The 23,313-nt window shown below is 41.6% G+C and overlaps 2 protein-coding genes across 28 annotated transcripts in view; both read left to right on the forward strand.

Annotated features, from left to right (window-relative positions):
- epb41l3b (erythrocyte membrane protein band 4.1-like 3b) overlaps nt 1-18,337 on the forward strand; it is a 57,589-nt gene extending 39,252 nt beyond the window's left edge. For 5 of the 27 annotated variants that reach the window (XM_032532590.1, XM_032532583.1, XM_032532582.1 and 2 more), the window contains 16 exons: nt 32-207; nt 1,693-1,898; nt 2,385-2,969; nt 4,718-4,771; nt 5,921-5,956; nt 6,418-6,483; nt 7,161-7,346; nt 8,022-8,084; nt 8,700-9,428; nt 10,214-10,246; nt 10,510-10,587; nt 12,177-12,260; nt 12,695-12,793; nt 13,959-14,039; nt 14,397-14,512; nt 17,295-18,337. In XM_032532590.1, coding sequence (XP_032388481.1) covers nt 32-207; nt 1,693-1,898; nt 2,385-2,969; nt 4,718-4,771; nt 5,921-5,956; nt 6,418-6,483; nt 7,161-7,346; nt 8,022-8,084; nt 8,700-9,428; nt 10,214-10,246; nt 10,510-10,587; nt 12,177-12,260; nt 12,695-12,793; nt 13,959-14,039; nt 14,397-14,507 — 2,587 coding nt within the window. In that variant the 3' untranslated portion in view covers nt 14,508-14,512; nt 17,295-18,337. The other 22 variants (XM_032532592.1, XM_032532594.1, XM_032532596.1 and 19 more) reach the window with 19 other exon arrangements.
- Nucleotides 18,338-19,948: 1,611 nt separating this feature from the next.
- On the forward strand, nt 19,949-22,707 carry zbtb14 (zinc finger and BTB domain containing 14). The gene is made up of 2 exons (XM_032532609.1): nt 19,949-20,098; nt 20,704-22,707. The coding sequence occupies exon 2, from the start codon at nt 20,727-20,729 to the stop codon at nt 21,897-21,899; it is 1,173 nt and encodes a 390-aa protein (XP_032388500.1). The 5' UTR covers nt 19,949-20,098; nt 20,704-20,726; the 3' UTR covers nt 21,900-22,707.
- The last annotated feature ends 606 nt before the right edge of the window (nt 22,708-23,313 follow it).

The raw sequence follows: 23,313 nt of genomic DNA on the forward strand, positions 1-23,313 counted from the left end.
GATTAATGTGCATATTTGTAACTAATGACAGGCTCGTATCCCCCGATGCACCGCCGAAGAAGTTCCTGACCCTCGGCTCCAAGTTTCGCTACAGCGGCAGAACGCAGGCTCAGACCCGCAGGGCCAGCTCTCAGATCATCAGACCTGCTCCCTTCTTTGAACGCTTCTCTAGCAAACGCTACAACATGTCCCGCAGCTTAGATGGAGGTGAGGAGCAGTTGAGAGTTTTGATAAAGTGCCAAGTTGAAATGTCGTTAACCAATGACTAGGGATAACTGAAATTTTTGCCATAACCACTGACAGTATCTATGGTGTCCTGATTCCTGCATTGTTGCCCTGTGACAACAAATTGTGTGTGCATGCGTGCGCATCTACTGTGTGTGTGCACTATGTGTGAGCTGTTAAAATGTCCGAGGAAACTGACATTCTTATCCAGCCTTATACCCGCCATTAAATTGCCTTAATTTGGCAATGTGGGCACATTTGTGGACCAAAACAATTTAAACTCCCCGGGGGTAGTTCACAACGTGCTACTCTTTACTTTTGGAATCTTGCAGAGATATCATATGACTAACTGAGGGGCTGTCATTCACGCTCTCTATCTGTATAGTTCCCCCATTTCAATGTTATAGATGACTTTTAAATTGCCTATAAAAACAAACTGGATGTAGTTGATGATGATAATATTTTAGTTTATTAGCTATGTTAAATAATGTTCTAAAATTATGTATACTTTAGGCCTCTCTTTTTCTCTCTCTCTCTCTCTCTTTCTCTCGCTGTCTCTCTCTCTATCTCTCTCTCTCTCTTTCTCAATTTTCAATTTCATGTTGCTTAATTGGCATGACAAAAAATACATCTGTGTTGCCAAAGCATAAGAACAAACACACATAAACAACAACACGGAGTAAATACATCTGATATAATAATACAAGTAAACTGGATACTTATTATATAATTGTAGGTACTAAACAAGTTATGTGCATGTCCCTCAAAGGCTAGTTTGATACAATATCAAAATAAAAAACATATTAAATTCTCTATTTATTTAGCGTTGTATTGTGGCAGGAGAAGACATATTTAGCTGCTAGCCATGCCATGTTTTTATCTTCCCCTAATAAAAAAGGAATATTTTTGTCCTCAGTGTAGGTAGTGAAGCCTGGAAAAGGTTTTTCAAATTTTTGGAAATATTTTGTTCTTAAGTCTTCTTATTTGGGACATGTACATAGGAAATGTAATTTTATTTCAATGCATGTCTACATGTGTACATTGTCTCTCGCTTTCTCTAAAACATGAATTAAGATATTCATCTTAATTCTTTTAATAACTTTTTTTGTTCCTGATTGTAATATTAAAATCTCATATCGTGAATTTCTACCATGGACTTGTTTATTTATCCAGTTTATTTTGATCATGGCTATTTTTAGAAGCTCCTTTGTGCTAGCTGCACACATTTTCAGATGTTCCTAATTTTAGATGATTGTTTATCATGTTTTTTTTTTCTAAACTTGCCTTGCACCTGAAAACCTGCAAAGTTTAAATGTCTGGCACACTTTTGCAGTGCAGTTAGAAAGTTTTTTACAAAATTCTAACACAAACGTGCAGGAACAAATGAAACCCTTTATTCCCCTGCTCATATTTTTTTAATTAAAAACAGACTGATTCCAGCCCGTAACATCTATCTTTGTCCTTCAGCACCAATTATGGAGGACCATGAGACTCTCATGAAGAACAGTGCCGCTGACGGGGCGGCCAAAGTCATCGCAAAGGGAGACATCATCACCACGGTAACGACAGAGAAGAAGGCAGAGGAAGAAAAGGCGGAGCAGGAGGATGCTCAAATGGATGCTGTAGAGACGCCAGAACCCATGACCACAACGCCGCTCAGACAAGACGTGAAGGTAAACCACTGTCTACCAGATGTGCAGTGCAGTCAGAGCTGCATTTAATCTGGATAAAGGAACTTTCTACGTAGACGCTTGAGTTGTCTTTGTATTTGGTCTAAAGCGTGATGATGAATGAATGTATACAGTTATGCCCAGGGTTGTCAAAAAAACGATGTTTCTTAGAAGCTGCTGCAATTTAGTTTTTAGTCCTTTTTTGAGATTTTACTGTAGTTTTTCTCCTTTAGTAGACTCATTAATGGCTGATAAGAATTTCCCAGTTGATTTCACTTTAACCCACTGCAGCAGACTAGGCCTAAGTGCTTCTTTTCATCTTGTGTGCGCTTTACTAATTCGCTTTTCTTTTCTTGTCCTTCCTTTGACCCTACACTATACTTGTGTTTGTGTGTGTGCTCATGCGTATTTGCCCCTTTCCCCATTGCTCTTCTCCATTTACACCCACACACACACACACATCTCTCCGTTGACATTTCCCTACATCAGTGCTCCCCTCATGTATACACAACCGACCCCCTCCGCTCTGAGCTCTCACTCCCCTCATCTCCAGTGTCATCAACCAAAGTACGGCGGAGGCGCAGGGAGAACGCGCGTAAACGGGCCTCGTCAGTCAGTCCAGCCAAAAGCAGCGCTGGATGCCGCCGCCGGCAAGCCCTTGCCGATCGCAAAGCCGCCCTGCTGAACGAGCAGGTTCTGCTGCTCTCCGCCCGTAAGCTGAGGCTGGAGCAGGGCAAGAGCCGCGGCGGCACGCTCTTCTCCTTCTCCCTGCACCTGCCCGACCTGTCCGCCTACCTGGACGAGGATGGCTACATCACCTTCCCCGATCTGTCAGAGATGCGCTTCCTCCCTCTGTGCGCGCAGAACTTCCTGCCCATTAAGTCACCTTCTCTCATCCCATGCTTCCTCTTTATCTTCTTCTTCCTGCTGTCAACCTCCTTCTCCGTCCCCTACGCCCTCACCCTCTCCTTCCCCCTGGCGCTGTGCCTCTGCTACCTGGAGCCCAAGGCAGCCTCCCTGACCGCCTCCTTAGCCCAGGGCTACCATGACCATGACAGTTCAGAGGAAGAGGAGGTGTGTGCGTACGTCTGTTTGTTCCAGTACCAGCCTCTGGCTTAGATTGACAACTCATTATAACGGTTAACCCTTTATCCTGTCCTGTATCTCGCTCTGCTGTTTCACCAGTATAGAGCCGACCTGGAGACTGTGTCTGTCCCAGTGTCTGTCAGTTCTCCTACTTTCAGAACCTCATCTCTGCCCGGTCACACCCTCATCCTGTAGAACTACATCCTCATCCGCTTCACAAAGAGATGAAACTGCAAGTCTCCCCATTTCATATTTGATTGTCTTGCATTTACTCAACCTAAACGAGAGGGTTAGACACAAATATTGGGGATTTTTTCTTGCATCACCCTGAAATTTTGACATATTTACAACATTTGTCCATAAACGCTATGCAGCATAACTAACAAATCACCGTTAAATAATATCACTGTCATGCAGCAATATAAACAATATTTTAAAGTGGGACCAATCAGTTTTTTTAGCTTAATGTACCTTAACTGAACAGCTTTAGAGTCTCTGGAATGGTTATATGCCTTTTTTTTATTTGAATGGTGGTCATCTCGCTTCCTCCTAGAACCTGGGAGATTTTGGTGAGTTGCCAGACTCAGCATCAGGAATTATCTTGTGATATATGGTCTTGTGATGTAAGAAATAGCTTCACGGCAATGCACACATAACGCTCATTCAGGAACTGGCTAACAAGATAGCAGTGGAGTTTTCACACTTTTTTCATGGCTGAGCCAGCAAAAAAAGAAGCAGATAGCTAGGAAATCATTGTCGCAGAGAAAGAGGAAACGACGGACTGACTGAGTGAGGAGTCAGACACAAGTAAACATAGGAGCTGCCAAATATCTATTCTGAAGCTGTAGAGGGAGCTCTGTAGAGAAACCTGCGAGCAAAAAGGGACCTAGCGTGTTTATTAGAGATAAGGATTTGAAGAACTTTGTCATTTAGTCACTAATCCTTCACCAAACCTCATATTTAAAGACATAGCTTTTGTGCCTAACCCATCTCAGTCTTATCATTAACAATCATGGCTTCACAGTATAGAAAATGACTGCTACAAGATCAACACCAGCTGCATGGAAACACTTCCATATTTATCTACGTATGCACTCAGTCTCTCTGCATTGATATCGGAGTCAAGCAAAGCAGCACAAATTAAAATGAATGATTTAAATTAAACTATTGCTAAAAAGGATGCCAAGATGGGTTTCCCTCTCAGAGAACACCCTTTTGAATCACAGATGTAATGTACTGTAATGCATGCTCTGTTGCAGAGAGACTCTGACAGTTAAATGCATCCAGATCACCCCTAGTGTCAACATGCATGGAGAGGAGGGGGAGGGCCTGAAAGTCAGGTTACTGTTCGTCAAATCAAATTTTTATAATCCAGTGGACTATTTTTGACCAGCAACAACACAGAGAAGGTTTTACCTACCTATAAACCAGGATTCAGCCATGTCCAAATCCAAAGCAATTTTAACATGTCAAGTGACTGACCAAAGGTTTCAACTTCCTCTGAGTCTGTTTTGCTTGCTTACTTTTGATTTGCTTTTTTCTTTCTGTTTTTTTTTTCTCCTAACCTTATCTGCAGCGTTGTCTGTTAACAGAAACAAGCAGTGCATTTCCATGTGTTCCATTTGTGGTTGTGAAGAATCTCTGTTGACGATAAATGCATTTTCAAGGGTTTACAAGTTGGGTTCTTGTTTTCTTGCTTGCCACTCGGAACGGTTTTGGTCTGTTTGTGAAAGCAGACTGACAGCGAACAAACAGACTTTGCCTTTGACGGAGAGATGACCGCCACAGAGGTTTGTACGTCAAAGGAAGATGTCATATTTAAGGCATGCAAAAACATACCAATGGAGACGCAGAGAAATAAAGTAATGCTGAATCATAGATGTAATTCCCATTTGAAATATTTAGGAGACATTTCTGTACACAATTCATGCTTGCATCTAATTATGCCCATTTACTTCATTAGTTTTCCCCTTTTTATAATTTTTAGTTTTGTAAACACACTTCATGTGTATGTTTGCATGTCTTTTCCACCGATAACCTTTTTTAATGGAGAGCCAACGTCATGGCGTCACATCCGGGCTTTGGCTGTCTGTATACAGTAGCGTAGACTGTTCACTAAACCTCGCCCCCTTAGTTAACTTTGCAACACCTTTTACTCCCTTTTACAGCATCTTGTAAAAGGGGTCCTAAATAGGCAGTTGATGGCTACAAACATAATGTCATGCTAAAGGACTGAGCCTAGAGCTGCATGTTGCAGACAAACAGTCAGCATCCTTATGAGTAATAAATGGAAAACTTTCAAATCAGACTGCAATTTCATTCTAGCGTAAACTGACCTGTTTAGCCACTTTTCACAGCTTTTAAAGAGCTGCTAACTTTACACTAAACTGATAAAAACAAGAACTGGCTTACACACAGTACAGAAATAGTAGATAGTGGATGTACTAGTCTTTAACAGGTCTTGCTTTTTTTAATAACTTGTCACCCCAGAAACTAACGTAGTCCAGTTACTGGTTCCAGGGCCTGGGTGGGAATCTAATTAGCTGCACATCCTAACGGTTGCAGCATACATTATAGCAAAGAAACACATTATGTAATCCATTCCTTACATGCTTGCTTTTCTGGTAACTCTGTGCACGCATCTTCAACCTGTGGAGAAATTCAAAGCTTGACAGGCATCATGCCTGCCTAGTTACGCAGCCTTATTAGTCTAGTTGCCAAGGCTATTATTGGACCAATGCTGTGTGGGGCAGGGGTTTAGTGAATGCTTGAATTCTGTCACAATATTCTTTATTTTTTTAATTCAACCACCATCCTTACCCTTACTCTTATTGTTGCTCATTTTCTCTTTCTCTGCTTCACCCTTGTGTGTCTCTTTGTCTTTAACAACAATTTCTTCCTTGTCTCACACTCTACCCTCCCCTTTTGCTCGCCGTTAGTCGGATGCAGATGAGGACTCTGAGATGCGGACTCAGGTACACTGGGCTCGCTTCATGGCCCTGCTCAGTGCATCACACCACCCCCCTCCACCAGATGCACTGAGCCGCTCAGACATCAGTCACTTTGTGCCGTCTCTCCACCTTGGCTTGCCTGCTGTAGCTTCTGTTGACATGCTCACTGTCCCACCACACACTAGACCAACCATTTGCTCTTGCCTGAATTCACTTCACAGACTGCTGCTGCAAAACTGTCGCTGCTTCCAAACACTCCATTCCAGCTCATTTTCAAGTGCTGTTGTGTAAATGGTGAAGTCATATTTCTTTTCCTCTTGCTGTACCCAGGAGTCAGATTTCAGTTTTTTTAATCCATGGCTTTTACAGTGAGTGGACTTAGCCATTTCATTTATAGCCATACCGTAGAACACAAAGCTCCCAGTATCTCATAACAAGTCTATATTTAACACTACGCAATTCCTCTCCCTCTTTTGTCTTTACAGTATAGTTTCATAAGACGAGTAAAAGGGGAAAACGTTTTTATCAAGCATAGTAATCTGATGCTAGAGGTTGGTAAGAAAACCATGCATGATTGAAATATGCATGCAGGTGCCTTCTGTATGAAGAATCCTAACTGATAACAAATAACTCTAACCTACCAGTAGCTTCGATTCTGTTTTCTGGCGTGCCTGTGTGAATTGGAGTTATTACATTTTTATTAACAGATTTTTTGCTGTGAACATCCAAATTATTTTTAGTGAGAAATAAATCAGTGATAGTAAAGGTCCTAACTTCTTAAGAGATTTGGGAGTGTTGTGCTTAACGAAACCTGTAAAACTAAATCTGTGAATCTATGCATGAAATCATTTTTCAACTAAGCTGGTTCTAAATGCTCTCTTAGCATTTAAGTTCACGCTGCCAGTCTTAGTTAACAGCTGCCATGGGAGTGGACATTTTCTCATTATTTTGCTGTTTCTGCGAGCTGTTGCACAGGTAGCCTGCACAGCCTCCTAAGCAGGCCTGTGAACAGTACAAACAATGTAAATAATGAAGTTTATAATGCAGTCGATTCAAGTCTGCATTGGTATATTTAGACCTTTTCAAAATTGCATTTTTATTTACTTTACTTTTTGTGGTAATTCATTGGAAATGCAAGCTACCGTTGCGTACATAAAGCATGGCCGTCGTTCCCTCCACACTGCTCCTGGCCTCATATCCTTGTATCATGATTGACCGGCTACTGCAGGACACCTCGCCTCCGGAAGAGATGGTCAAGCACCAGACCAACATCAGCGAACTGAAGCGCTCCTTCCTGGAGACGGGCGACAGCGCGCCGGGCCTAACCGAATGGGAGAAGAGACTGTCCTCGTCCCCTGCCCGCTCACCCAGAGCCGATGAAGCACCAATGATAGTGCCACTGGAGCAGCAGGATGTAAGCTGCAGTCCTCAGCAGACTGAATAATGGCATGTGTGTTTGAAGCATGACATCATCGAGGACATTGTTGCACAAACAAAGACATCAATCTTAAGAGTGTTTGCGTAATGGGTCATAGTGCAGTAAATTCAATAATCATATCAGGGCTTGAGCCATATTTTCTATATCAAAGTGAGTCTGGTCAATATGTTTTATACTCCAAATAGCTCTAGTGTATATTAAAGAAGCCTTTTGATAGAGTAAGTGTATCTATCTCAAAGTAAGTGTGCGAATAAATGTGTCTCTCTTTGTTGCTCTCACCTTGTGTCTTTATATCATCAGTTGATTAACATTTCATTTTGTCTCAGTATTGGATGGTGCAGTCATTTAACAGTTAAAAGATTGTTGTGCTCAGTGACATTATGTGCATGAGTTAGGAGCAGTTTTATCAGTTTCTCCTTTACTCTGAACATAGTCAGATGAGCTCCTGCAGGATAAATGGGCATCACTTATTAAAGTCTCTGAAGACTAATCACTCACATCAAACGTGCCTGACTGACTGAAATGAAAAGAAGCTGATTCACTGGAAGTGCTTCGGGGGGTGGATCATGTCCATTTGAACATGTCCTTTTATTTGTCTCGATCTGTGAGTGTGGCCTTTTTATTTATTTATGTATTTGTTTCCTTCTTTAGACTCAAGATGAGCAGCCTGCAGGAGGAGAGACTAAAGAGGAGATGGAACCTAAAGCCATGGAGGTAAACTCCTTCCACTTTGTTTTCACATGTAAAAGCCCTTGTGTCTGTGAGTGTGGTGTTGTTTTCCCCTTTGTTTCTACCTAGCTGTATACATCTATACACTGGCACAGTGTTTTTGTATTTTGGCTCTTACTTCTTCACATGTACAGAGTCTCCACTTTATTTTCTTTATCTAACCTTTTTATCATCTCTTTACATTTGAATTGAAGCTTGAAATTTCCTTTTGTTGAAAAGAACTAACAGATGATTGTGAATATGCTTTGCAGCTTTTTAAATCGGTAGTTGATATGAATCAATCAGTTACTATCCAAAAGAGGAAATGAATTCAGTCATTGGGGGACAAAAATAAAGAGAAATTTAATGCAAATTACTATTCACTTATATTCATAGTTCTAAAAGAGATAATACAACCATGTACTGTATGTGCATAGAAACTAGCTTAAATGCTACATCCAAACAGTGCGTCTTTGTCCAAGTATTTATGACGCTCAGTCTGTGTATGTGTCATTTCTAGATAAACAGTCTCTTGAGCTTGTTCTTGTGGTCTGGGCTTTGTAATGCTCTCTGTCTTTTAACTTGAACAATCCATTTCCAATAAGCCAAGTGTCTCCCCAGGCAGCAGGATATCTGGTCAAATACGTGGTGGATAGTATTGCAACAGATTTGGCCACCTCCTCGGGGCCACACGGGATTAGTCTGTCAACCACTATGGACGACGACGTCTTCATGGACGGGACACTCAGGGAGGTGGGCGAGAAAACCCCCAACTCCCAAGAGGAGGTGTCGGAGAGGGCAGAGATGAAGGTCAGCCCTGGAGCTGTCAGACAGGAAGTGTCCCAGGCCATCAGTGACAAGAAAGGGACGCTCATTATCTTGAAGGAGGCGGAGGATAAAGTAGACACCGAGGGCAAAGAGACGACTGGTGCGGATGAAGAAGAGGCGCCTGTTGTCCCTGGAGAGGCCGAAGCTGGGGAGAATGAAATGCTGTCCTCTAGAGAGAAAGAATGTATCAAAGAAGACACGTCTGTTTTTTTAGAAGCCAAAACCACAGTAGTCAAGACACAGAGTCCAACAATGGAGATAAAAACTGATGACATGGCTCAGATTAAAGGTTCTGGCTCGCCTAAAAAGGCCATGGCATCATGGATATCTGAGGAGGTGAAGACCAACGCTTCAGAAGTCATAAGTTTGACAACAAAGGAAGTAAAAGAGATGAAGACTTTTGATGCCATGCAGCAGAAAGCAGAAATCTTCACCTTCGTCGAAGAGGTCCAAACGGAGCAATCAAAGTCCAGCCTGACTCAGATTACAGTTTCTGAATCTTCAACTACATCCTTATCAGTGGTACTGTATGAAAACTAAAAGCAACAATCCGGTTTTGGCTGCCTCCCTCCATATCTCCACCACCACCACCACCCACAGCCTACCCCATTGCCTTTCCCCAGCAGCCGGTCTAACAACAGTCTAACCAAACGCTGTGCATGGCTAATGGTCCCTTAACACCCAGAGTTTACTCTCACACTTGCCAAACCGCAGTTTTTTGTTGCAATCAAACCCGCTGCTTCTTTTTTGACACAACTGTTTTGGGTTTGTTTTTGAGTTTGTTGAGAGCTACAACAGCTCACCTTGCCTTAGCAGCCGGCTCCCGCAGCTGATAAGGAAAGAAATGGGGGCTCTGACTAGCTCCTGTTTGTTTTCTACTGTTTTGCTCTGCTGCACCATTCCTTTCTTTCAGCTTTGTTATCAGTTCTCTGAAAGCAGTGACTTCATAGCCCTGGCTCAGTGCCACCGCTGCAGCTTTCCCCACCTCATACTCCAAAATCCCCTTCTTCCTCCTTAACAAATCAGGAAAAAAATTGTATGGGTCTACCTGAAAAGAGATGTTCAAAAGCAGATTAGTGGAAATTTGCTGCTGGTGGATTCAGTGATCCCAAAACCAGATTTCCGTTTTAGGTTCAGCGAGTTTAATGAGCTACAAAATGGTATTCCATACAATATTTACTTTTTCAAAGTTTTTTTTTCCCGCCCCATCTCCCTTTGCTCTTTATTTGGTGTTCACTGTGACTTTTGACTCTACTCTCTTGTCCTTTCTCTCTTTCTTGTGTCCCTCCTTTCCCCTGTCCTATCAGTCCACGCTGGGATGGGTTTCCTCCTCTGAAAAGGTGACCACTTCTCTCTGGTCCTGACAGATTTAAAAAAAAATGTAAAAAACTAAACTAAAATCACTGCAATGGTTATTGCGTAACCAAAACCTTATTTGTCTTACAAAAATACTGTATGGCTATTATAATAGTCTGACAGTGTGTAACCCACATAACCATTTTCCCTCCAGGTGTGATGTGAAGCCGCCCTCTACTGAGTGGATTTTTTTTTTGGTCATGGTGAAGCAAAAACATCATCTAACGGCACAATTTATCATTCACAGGCATCAGCTGAACCGGAGGAGAAGGCGGTTGTTTCCACGGAGACAGAGGCAGCACTAGTGGAGTCGACAGGGCCAACGGTGAATATCCAAACCAAACAGGCTGCAAAGGCCGAGCCAGTGCACACTACAGCCGAGCCCGCAGTCGCAACGATGTCAGCAGATTTTGTGGTTGTGTTACAAGAGGATATTAGTGGCAATACTTTAGGAAATCCACTAGCAACATCTACTGTTCCAAGCAATGCACCATCTTTAGAGCAATTTCAACAATGTGCAACTGTAGAGCTGGTAGCTGAAAAACAGCCAGTAGCAACATATTCAGGGTCAGATGATAGCCTGTCTGGCAGTAGCACTTCGTCTGCAGCACTGACCTTAGCAGCAGAAAAAGGAAATGAGGAAGTAATAGATGAGAAGGGAGAGGATGTGAGTATGAAGGGGGTGGTGTTGATGTCACAACACAAAAATGATGCTTTCAGATTGACTATTGCTCCTGCCTACATCGGGGATTGTAAAAAGGAAGAGAAGCTGCTTTCAACAGAGGAGGAACACTACAAAGGGGAAGCAGCAGAGAGTTGTTTGCAGGCTTTGGAAGAGGATTTAGCCAATTGTAAAAACGCAGGTGAGAGAAAGCACACAGAAGTAGATGGCAAAAGAGTCCAGTTCTCCAACGAAGTGCAGTATTTTGTGGAACAAGAGTTCCCCACAGAGTTAGAAAATGGTATTGAGGAGGTGGATGAAGAGATAGATGAGTGTTCACATGCAGAGGGTGAAAGACAAAAGCATTTTTCGGACATCTTGAAACTTTTGCCCTCTGAAAAAGAGAAATGCTACAATGCACAGATGGACAGCTCAAACAAAGAAATGGAGAGAGCAGTGGAGGAAGAGACGGATGGAAATAAGGAAGAACTGGACCAGGAGTTTGATGAGGAAGAGCAGAATTTGAAATTGGCAGATGACTGTAATGACAAAAACACTGAAGATGTGGCATCAGAAAAAGTGGTGGAAGAAGAATTTGACAAAGCTGAACTGCTGGAAAAAGAAGCGATTGAGGAACAAGACCAGAAGTTTAGCCCATACCAAGTGACTCTGACTGAAACCCTCACTTCAGACTTCCTGCTTGACCCCCCGCCGCCACCCGCGTCTCAGTCGGAGGTAACCTAACATCAGCTGCGCTGGCCGGAGCCTTTGGTCCTGCAACCTCACCTCCACCCTCCCCTCCTGCCGACACAATCTGCCACTAACAATCAAGCAAAACTCCACCAAAAGCATGGATATGAGTCTAACGTCACAGTTTGTTGCTGAGCAGATCAAGGGGACATTTTTTAATATGTAGTGGCGCACACACTTGATCAAAACGTTGTGATTTGCATTCTGCAGTATCCACTCCATCACTAGACTCTAATGTGTGACTGCATGCTCGTTTACAGATTTAAGTCCTTCAATCACAGCCTTTGGCTTAGTTATTAGCATACAGCATTTCTTTGTGTCAGTTGGATATTATGTACAACTGTGTGGAGCTATTTTAAGAACAAAAGCTTTTAACAGTAAACACCTACAGCAATTTGTTCCAGAAATGAGCGATAATTGAATTCAAACACAGATGATTTTGGTACTGCTGTACTCCCTCTGCATGCATTTATTTGTGCCCATTTTTCCTTTTTGTCCATTAGAGTCTTGACACGGTGGAGGTGGGAACCAAAGAGATGCCTGTTGTCCACACAGAGACAAAAACTATCACCTATGAGTCTGCAGAGGTACAAAAATTGACATTACCTCTATTTTACATCCTGCACTAATTTAAGAGAGATTATTAGCATTAATAACTTGCATACACACTGGTGATACAGTGCTTTATTGGCATTCATTTAGAGTTTTGTGTGAGTCCGGTTGATGAATTCAAGGTTTAATATTTACACATCTCTCTATAGCTGTTTTGCTCTCCGCTACCTCCTGAGGGAATTCTTCTGGCTAAATGCTTCACCAGTTAGTTGCTAACTTTTATTGTCTTTTGTTTCATGCTAAGCAGATGGTACATACTATTATATAAATATTGACCCGGCCATCACCAAATGACGGACAAAGTTAAAGACTAGCTGGTGAACATTTTCGCAATAAAGCTAGTGTAGTTTCACTTTACTTGACAAATATAAAATGCAAATTCAAAATGGAGGGTTTTGCTTATCACCAGGTTGACACTAATGGAGACGTAGACCCTGGGGTGTTGCTGAGTGCTCAGACCATCACCTCGGAAACCTCCAGCACCACGACAACCACACACATCACAAAGGTCATGGTTCATCTATTGTCCCTATTTTGTCTCACAACCCTTGAGGCCTCAAACACGACTGCGGTCTTTGCATTTCTGCTTTAGCATATCAATAATACAGAATTTAAAGCTTTAGTGCGTAGTTTCTGGCGCCCACATGAGGAATTCTGAGTAATGACAACAAAACTGATGGAGCTTCCATCAGTTTTGAGTGTCCCTGCCCAAAAACACAATCTTGTGAACATAACCATACTGAGAAATACAGAGAAAGTTGTGTGGAGCTGATGGTCTTAAAAGGGAACTATGCCGTTTTTTAGCCTAATTTACCTTAACTGAACAGCTTCCAAGTCATTGGAATGGTTTTATGACTTTTTTCAATTTGAATGGTGGTCGTCTCGCTTCCCAAAAGCCCCTGTGAGTGGAAAAACCACCCTTGCAACTTTGGAAAGACTATGCGAAAGCGTAGTCAACGTATCTTGTGTTATCAGGTCTTGTGATGTAACAAATTGCTTCACGGCACTGCACACATAACGCCCATTCAGGAACTGGCTAACAAGGCAGCAATGACGTTTTTCACGCTATCGTCACGGCTGAGCCAGCAAAAACCAAGCAGGAAGCTAGGAACTCATTGTCAGAAGAACAGAGAAAAAGGAAACGGCGGAGTGAGGAGTCAGACACAAGTAAACATAGGAGCTGCTAAATATCTATTCTGAAGCTGTGGGGGGAGCTCTGTAGAGAAAGCTGCCAGCAAAAAGCAAAATGGCAAAAACTGCATAGTGCCGCTTTAATTAGCTTTGTAGCAACTTGTTTGGCAATGGCTTGAATGTAACGGACGTTTATTAATATTAAAAAGTTACGCACTAAAACTTTAAAACTGAAATCTTAAAATGTCCTTTTTTATAATCTTAGAAGATTAAGAATATATTCACACTTCAGAAGCTCAAACCAGTGTTTTAACATGTCTAAGTTTTGTCATTTTTGCTTTAAAAAAAATAGTTTAAACCATGAATCAATTACCAAAAGGTTCATCTTCTGTCAATCAACCAGAATTCTGTTTTTACATTTTCCAAGGATTTAGATTGAAACAAAAAGAGTACTTTTAAATTTAAAAAAACAACATAGTGTGAATTTGTTGCCATATCTTTTTGTGTTTGCATTCACTTTAAAGTCCTCTCTCTGTTCTCAGACGGTGAAAGGAGGAATATCAGAGACGAGAATTGAGAAAAGGATCGTCATTACAGGAGATACAGACATCGACCATGATCAGGTCTCTGAGTTTTCATACCGTTTGTCATTTATTCTCCACTGTCCTCAGTAGTTTTCTTTTGTCTATAAAGTCAGTGTATGGATTTGAGCAATTAACATGTAAAAAGTAAAATGCTAGTGACCCCTCAGACCTTATCTTGTACTTTGCGAGCATAGTACAGCAAAATTAAAAAAAATATATATATATATTAACTCATGATGTGACATTAACAAATACTGGAAGTATGACAAATGTAACTAAACATGGCTTCCCTGTTGTCATATTGACTCACAATCAAACATCCCCACTCCCTCTCCGCCTTCCCCGTTTTCTGTCTCCCCCTGGTGTTCCCTCCTGGCAATGCACTCCTGTATATAGGCTCTGGCTCAGGCCATAAAGGAGGCTAAAGAACAGCATCCTGACATGTCAGTGACCAAAGTAGTGGTACATAAAGAGACAGAGATCACGCCAGAGGATGGGGAGGACTGACCCAGGTAAGACAACAAGGTCCCAGTCCTGGTCTCAGCCCTGTCCGTTTTAGTCTAGTCTGGTTTTGATTTGGTCGGTCTGGGTCTATTTTTTTTTTTTTTTTTAACTGGTCTCCATTTTTGGGCATGCTGCTCTTCCCATCAGCACTTCTTCTCACTGGTACAGACAGCCCTGCTTCTGTAGCACTTACAGCTAATGCATCATGCTGTTGTCATTTCAGCTCCACTCCCCCTGCAGGGAAAAGGTCAGCAGATGTGTGCGTGTGCGTGCGTGTGTGTGCCCACACACACACCGGATATTATAGTCTCAACTCGTAATGACAATGCTTAAAAACCTTCACTGTAACGCTCCTGGCAGTCTAGTGTGATCTCTTGTTGACTGGAACACCCCCACCCCCACCCCCACCACCAAAACCTGAAAACTTCTTCCTAAATAAGTGCAAAACAAATTTTATTTTATTTATTTATTTATTTATTTATTTTAGTACAGAAAAACAAGTTAGGTTGTTACCTGCATGCCGTGCACTATTCTGTAAAAACTTTGAGTATATATTGTTTTGTCTAAATTGTGCCGCTTCACAAAGGGGCAGTGATGAGCGATTAAATACCGGCAGAACCGGCTTCTGCTTCTCAAAGCACTCAGTCTGCATCTGCAAACAAACCCGTATCAACTGAAATCTGATCTGAGGTGAACACAGACTTGCTTTAGCCTATTTTCAACTTCGTTCTTACCAGACAAATCATATGCGTTAACCCTCTTTATATTTTCAAATATTACCTATTAGTTACAAAAACTATGAGCATAAAAAGGAATTTTAATGCAGTACAACATTTATTTATGTTGGTTTGGATCAAAACAGTGCTTGTGTGCGCCTGCACATGTACACTAGAATATATATATAAATTATATACTATTGTATTATATACTATTGTGCAAAAAGGTAAATAAATTAAGTTTACATTGGCTGTTATCCAACAGTGTTAGCATATGTATAATTTACTCATTAATACATAAAAAAAAGAAGAATAGTTTTGCACTTCACAGCACAATCCCTGACATCTTGAAACCGTGTCTCTAGGACACGTGTATTTAAAACAATATGTGGCATACTGCCCCAATCAGTTACAATCGTCCTTTCTGCGCGGGGGGAATGAATAGGTCAGCAGTACTTGTGGCAGTGTTTCTGCAAACTTCATAAATGCAGCCATTTGTGTTCCAACTTGTCCGCTGGCAGTATTGTGAGGATTATTTCATTTGTGGAGCTGTGTGAGGGAACCTCTCATTCTATTGCACCCACAACATGTCGTTATAAGCTCTCCAACTTCTTTCACAAGCATTTAGAATCTGGAATTGTCCAGTTTATTCTAATTCACATTTTGGCTCTGACGCTTGTTATTCTGCTAGTTTTTAACTGAATCCATCCCGTGCATGTCTTACTTGTGTGACTCACCAGATGGGAATGCTTGGCTTTCTGCTGCCTTGCCCTCAGCGCTCTCTCTCTCTCTCCTCTCCTCTCTTCTCTCTCTCTCTCTCTCTCCTCTCTCTCTCTCTCTCCTCTCTCTCTCCTCTCTACTCTCTCTCTCTCTCTCTCTCTCTTCCGTGTGTGGCCTGCTGTGTTTCTGAGTAGCAGTATTAACACGTTGCTAAATGTTTCTTCTCAGGTCTTTTGGATGATTGTCTCTAACCACTGTAGATACACACAGAGTGTTGGTATTAAACAGTGTTAGAAATATTTGGAGTAGCATTGTAAACAATTAAAATTGAACAAGGTCTTACTTTGAAAACACAGACAGCGCGACACAAACTAGTGTGAACTCCTTCAAAATTAAAACTGGCACCAACTCACCCTTTTTTTTTCTTCTTTTTTTTCAACCAATTTCACCGGTCATCTGGCCTTCATCAGGCTGGTGGTTTCCTTATACTGTCACTGGTAATCCGCATAAATACCATGTATATTATATAGAACTTCATTCACAACATCCCTGTCTTAAAAAAATTACTTAGTCTGAAATATAAATGACCATTAATAAAGAACATATAGCACAATTATCTTTTTGATATATATATATATACACACACACACATAACTATATTTTGGCAGATGTGTTGATAGTTAAGTGTCACATATCACTTTTCAGTATAATAATTCCTTGCATCAATAACATTAATGAAAAACCCTTACTAATCTCAAATTTCATTTGTTTCAACCTAACACGTGCATCCCATAAACTAAATGTGTCTGTGTTCTCAAATAAATCTTGTAATATCAAATAAATCTGCTGCTTTTGAAATCCAGAATGTCTCTTGTCCTAAGGAGCAATATCTCTAAATCTCCCCCCTCTCTATGGTGAAGCCCAGATAACAGATTTTTTTTTTTTTTTTAAAGCAGTGGGTACTGGAGGATAGTTATACATGTTATAAATTTAATGGACTAAAATAAAAATTTAAACCGCCTCCTTACAGATAAGAGAGTGATGGTTTTCTGCATTTGTTCCTCAGCTGTGACTCCACCAGCCTTAGTGACACATTGCTTGTGGCCACACTCAAAATGGGTAATAAAAAGGTTGAGCCATTGGGAGCTTTGTTTGTAATTTAGTTATAGCCAAAAAGTACCCAAGAAGCCTGAGTGTTTCTGTTGCGTGGGCGTTTTTCTAACTCTGTGCGTAACTGCCATAACCTTTTATCAGGCTCATTTTCGGCCTTTGGCAGGGTGCACAGTGGCACTAAAGGTTCATATGGGATTAAATATGCAGGATTTACTAACTGCCGTTTCCTCTGTTCTTCCAGGAGTAACACTGAGGGCTGTTTTCTGTTCAACCACCTAGAACACAACATCCAGAACACCACATATTACTCCTGGACTCTCAGAAGATTAGAAAGGCTCCTACTCTCCAAATGCTGCAGCTAGTCGCAACCATTACCTGCAAAATAAATAAATGCATCTTGCATGAGAAGGACGCAATGTTGCATTATCAAACAAATGGCAAGATTATACTGAAAACTGTACAATTTTAAAAATGGTTCTCGATCCACCTGCACGCCAAATCCCTGTGTGCAGCAAGCAAACGGTTTGCTTTCACTGCCTTATGACTTTGATGCATTTTTATGATTATTGAGAATAATTATTGTAGCAACGTTTTATTTATGAAATAAAGCCATCACTCCAGAAACTTAAATCGCTGTAGGCTGTATATGTTAGGGAGCATACACTATTTAACCTTGCTGTAGAAGTGCCAACCTTATTTGCAGCATCGCCTCACTTACTCCAACAAGCCGATGAAGTTGCGTCAGGTATCCCACCACAGAAATCACTACAGCGCAGATCTGTACAAATTAAAGCTTTCCTAGGATAATAGAAATGTATCTTTCACAGTTGATTTTTGTCATGTCCACTTGAATTGCATTTTCCTTTTTTATGATCATTTCAGTATTTTATCATTTCGTCAATTGATTCCACCATGAAGGTCTGTTTTGGCAACTGCCAAGGAATCAAGATGTCTGTGCAAGAAATAGATTTTGATGTGCCTGTGCAGGCTTTGAATGTCCTCCAGGGTCGATGGCCGGCTGCAGCAGAAGTGCCAGGTTTGTGTGACTGTGATGCAAAGGGCACAGACTGCCGAGCTCTGCCCAATTTAGCCAGGATTGATCTGAGTTTCCCCCCCCGCATACATGTCGACTGTATGCCTCCCTCATCTGTTCAACTGTATCTGAATAACCGAGTATTGTCCGTGTACAGTCAGGTTTTCCTCAAAATGGTGACATGAAAGTGGCAAATGCATTTGTTTTTATTTGCTGTTTTCTTCTCAAATAAAATGTTGACCACAGGACTGGAACTTGTGTCACCGTTGGACTCATTGATTGAGAATTGATATCTTTTAACACTGAGATGTTGTTGCTGTAAAAAAAACTGTCAAAGTTCTGAGTGACAACTCTGATAAGGGCCATATAACTACCTTATCGTAAAATAACACTAGTGAGCCCATGGGATCATATCACAATAACATACAAATGATAGATCCAGCTATTTGCTACTGAACCGTTTAATAGATTGAATTGAAATCTTAAATTTTTTCTAATTTATAAATTGGGAGTTTATTTTCTATTCGTGTGTTATACTTAGTTAACATATATGGGTTCTTGGTAACCCAGCCTTAGCTAAGAGAGCCAAAGCAGATTTCATAACCTCATAAGTAGTTACTGAAATAACACGACATGATACGTGGGACTATTAAAATCCTTAAATTTGCCTATCTTGCTCTTATCTTTGCTGTTGCAAACCGTAATTTCCCCACTGTGGGACGAATAAAGGTTTTTCTTATCTTTTCTTTAAACATTGTTTTGAAAAATAAATAAATAGGCCTATATTAATGGGAGCGGGTTGAATTTGTAAGTTTTAGTCGATCTATTATTCATTAAACCAAATGCTCGAAACACTTAATTTGTCCTGTTAAAAGAAGCGCCCTCGGGGTAAATACGGCAGGATTTTTACAGCCATAGGTAATTATGTTGAACTCACACAAGCGTTTAAAGCTCCGCCCGCTGTGTGTGTGTACGTGCGCGTGAGCCAGAGAGAAACAAAAGGTATGAGCTCTCACTCTGCTTCTGTTGCTGGGTGCGAGGACGACACGGCAGGACCGGTTGATCTTTTTCGATTTGCAGTCCTAAAATATCTCTTAACTACTTTTTATGTAGGCTGCTCAGCACTGTGTTATTAAATGGAGCCCAACTTTATTGATTTGATAATTCTGTAATATTTTTTTATCAAAGGCTACATTTTTAAAATAAGTAGAAAACAAGAATTAATGTTTGTTCCTTTGAAATGACCATATGTTTTACAATAATTGTCTTATTTTATTTTTTACATGGATCTTTGGACTTTATAGAACTGTTATACAGATGCATGATCATGCTATTTAGAAAGCTAAAAGCTAAAGTGACATTTGCAATTGCATGTCCTTTGTTAAGAGGCCTAACTGTATAGGCCTGTATGTCAATGACAGAACAAGCTCATAATTAAATCATTCAAATAGATCACATGCCGTAGCCTAGTCCAGTTTGTAGGCTACGTTAGTGTACGAGTATACTACAAAAAAGAATCAAACCTGTGCTTGAGTTGCCAGACCACTGTCAGACAAATCGTATCACACCACAACCCACATATGAAGCGCATTAACTGAGTTTTTCAAAGTTTTTATCTTTTAATAGTAGGCTAACTAGTACCATGTTTCTGTTTAAAAATGAAGAACAGTTTTGTGCAGAAATGTGTCCCGTAAATCAGATTGCATATCAGTGTTTAGATTTAAAATACCTGTATTATGGAGAAACAGTGACAAAGCTGTTTAATTGGTTTTGGTCAAAACATTGAGGCAGATAGTCAGTGCTCGGACAGAGCCGCGCGGAGTGAGTCATTCTCTCAAACATAGACGATCTTTGTGGAGTACCCGCTCCGGTGCTGTAGGTGGCGGCAGAACAACGCGGGGTTTCCTGTGAGACCAACAGTAACAACAAGAGGAGGAAGAGGAAAAACGACAGCTCTGGGTCGTCGTCGACTGCCTTGCGTGACAACACAGGGATCTCGTTCAGGGCTTCGGGTAATAAGATTTCTTATTTTCTCTATGTTACTTCGGACGGCACAGGAAAACCCACGGCGGTTTTTTTTTTTTTTAGCCGTGTGTTCGCCTGTTCGTTGCCGCCCGCTGTTTGGGAACTGCTTTAAAGACACCAGAAACATGCCAATGGAGGCTTGCTGACCAAAATGGCTGGGCGCAGTGAAATGTGAAATAGTCAGGTTATCCTATCTGCACGCAACCCGACTGTCACGCGAACAAAGCGGCTAAATTGCATTACTTCAGTTATAAAAAGTGTATTTGTTTTTTTGTTGTTTGTTAGCGTGTATCATTTTAGTAGAATTACTGCGGCTTTTATTGCTGTCGGGCCTGTCGTGTTTTTTTTTCTTCAAAATTATGCATGGTTGATTTAGCTACTTCGGTTAACTCTGCATTTTTGACGGTCGTCTTTAAACAAATGGAAGTTATTCTTATAATTGTGTGTGCATGTTTGTTCCTATATGCAACCTGTATGTATTAACATAACAAGCATGCAAATAGAGCGCCACTCCTCCAGCTTTGCAGGTTAGACATGCCCGATTTATTATACAAAGCAAAATATCTGACTTTTTACTGTTTTTCCTCTACAGGTTGCTCTAAATTGACGTGCAACATGTCTGATTTACTGAGATATATCGACTATGACCACAAAGCCACCTTTCTAAAGATGCTCAACCAGCAGAGGATGGAAGGTGAGCACTGTGATGTGGTGGTGGTGGTGGAAAACATAGAGTTCAGGGCTCACCGCTGTGTCCTGGCAGCCTGCAGCAACTACTTCAAAAAGCTTTTCAAGAAACAGAGCGACGAGGACAACTCCATCGTGGAGTTGGACTTCATCCGCTCTGATATCTTTGAAGAGGTGCTGAATTACATGTACACAGCCAGGCTCGCAGTGAGGAAGAAGGACATCAATATGATGATGTCATCCGGCCAGATCCTGGGGATCAACTTCCTCGATAACCTGTGCACCCAGAAACGGGAGCTGACCAACATGAAGACCCGGGAGAACCAGGCTCCTGGGGACCACGGGATGCGAGCTCAGGACGCCATCCTGAAGGAGTTGGCCATGGAGGAAGTGAGGAAGAACAGCTTCTATGATCAGGGGATGGATGGGATGGGCCCCGGGGGCTCACACGTGTCTCAGCCGCACAACTACAACACCAACATGAGTAAAGATCCTCACAGCCATGGCTGGGGCTCCTCTTCTTCCAGCGACATGAAGCTGGAGTACTTGCTGTACGGCCACCGCGACCACGGCTCTTGCCAGAGCACAGGTGCCAAGCCCATGGACCACAACGCCAAAAAGGAGCGGCTGCTTACCGCCAACCGGCCCTACGCCTGTGAGCACTGCCCCAAAGCCTTCACCACTGCCGCCCACCTCAAGGAGCACCTGAAAATCCACTCCGGCTTCAAGCCTCACCGTTGCGTTGTGTGTGGCAAGGCCTTCATCAGGGGCCCCGACCTGAAGAGGCACGAGAGAGTCCACAGCAACGAGCGGCCCTTCGGGTGCCAAATCTGCGAAAAGGCTTTCAAGCACAAGTCTCATCTGAAAGACCACGAACGGCAGCACCGGGGCGAGCGGCCATTCAACTGCGGCTCCTGCGAAAAAGCCTTCATCAAAGCGTCGGATCTGAAGCGCCACTGGAACACCATGCACAGTGGCAACCCCCGCAGACAGATGACCCTGTCTCCCGCGGCCTCCCAGCACGGCCAGGCAGAGGCCACCGACCAGAGAGACTGGAAAATGGAGACCGGGCCACATTCGCATAACTCTGGGGACTGTTAAACCTGCAAACGCACCAAACCACACTCGTACTGACATACAGATGCACATACATCCACAGCAGTCACCTAAAAACATGTATACACACTGACACAACACAACCCTGTGACAGGCTGGCGGCCTGACATCACATGGACAATGATCGGAGTGAGTAACGAGATCACAGCATGTTCATAAGACTGTGGGGCTGTATTATTATTATTATTATTATTCTGAAGAGTTATGTCAAAACGATGTTTTCTTTCCACCTGTAAAATCATGTAAATGTTTAGTTCACTCTACATATATTTTTCACAAAGCATCGTTGCTATCTAGACTGAGGGTTCTCATTACATTATTCTCTTTTACTTTTATGGGATATGTAACATTTAAATGTTTGTTTAACCTTTACTGAATTTTATGGAGCTAAATGAGAGAAACAGAATGAAAAGGGGGGAGGGAGATTTTTCTGCATAACATTTGTTGCATTGAGTATATTCATGTGGATGTTTTTAATGGATGTGTTTAGTTGTATTGATTGATATTACACTGTAATAAGTAAGATTCACCATTTTGCATTTGATGCAGATGATACCAAAGTCTTGGGCATTTGACGGATTGTCTTTAAAGGCTGTCCTGCCCAAGCAACCGGCCAACTAGATTTACTGTTATACAGTATAACTGTCATCCAGCTATCAACTGTTAATGATAGATGTCTGTATATACTGTAGCTTAGTTTGTTGCACAATTAGAGTACACAATAATGAATTATGCACATATAACATTGTCCTACTCCTACACTTTGACAATAAACACCATTTGCTGTGTTTTATTGCCTTTGCAAAGTTTGGTTTTTGTTGTTGAGAGCTCAGTGAGCAGGATTTGTATCCTGCAGACTCACTTTTTAGTAGTGGAAGTGTCTGTGCCACACCCAGAACAACCTGAAAGCACCTGAAAATGTGGTTTCAGAACCTAAGCTTTCCTATTTTCTGTTGAAAATGTGGAATGATACAAGCAACAGCCAACGTTAATTAAAAAGCAAGCGTGTTCTGTGGAGATTACAGGTGTTCAAAGATAAATCACTATGGAGTAGTTAGAATTTAATTTTTCAATAATACAAAGTCCAGAAACTTTACGTTTTGCATTGACAGTTTAGTTAAGGTATTCCCAACTGGGCACACACATCACAGGTAGATAACTGTGAGCTGAAAAGTGGGAAATTAAGGTCCAAAAATACCTCAACATGTGACCACTATAACCAGTGTGGCAACTGCAGAAGACTTTAACAGTCAAACTAGCACACAGGTGTGCATAGCAACACAATGTTGGTAAAAACTGACTATTTTACTCATTTGCTAACATTGCTGTTTGAAATGTGAAGATTTTAGAGATATGCTGCTTATAAAGCTGGGTGATTAGGTTCTATTTTAGTCTACAA

This window comes from Etheostoma spectabile, chromosome 12 (assembly GCF_008692095.1).
Source record: "Etheostoma spectabile isolate EspeVRDwgs_2016 chromosome 12, UIUC_Espe_1.0, whole genome shotgun sequence".
Lineage (NCBI taxonomy): Eukaryota > Metazoa > Chordata > Actinopteri > Perciformes > Percidae > Etheostoma > Etheostoma spectabile.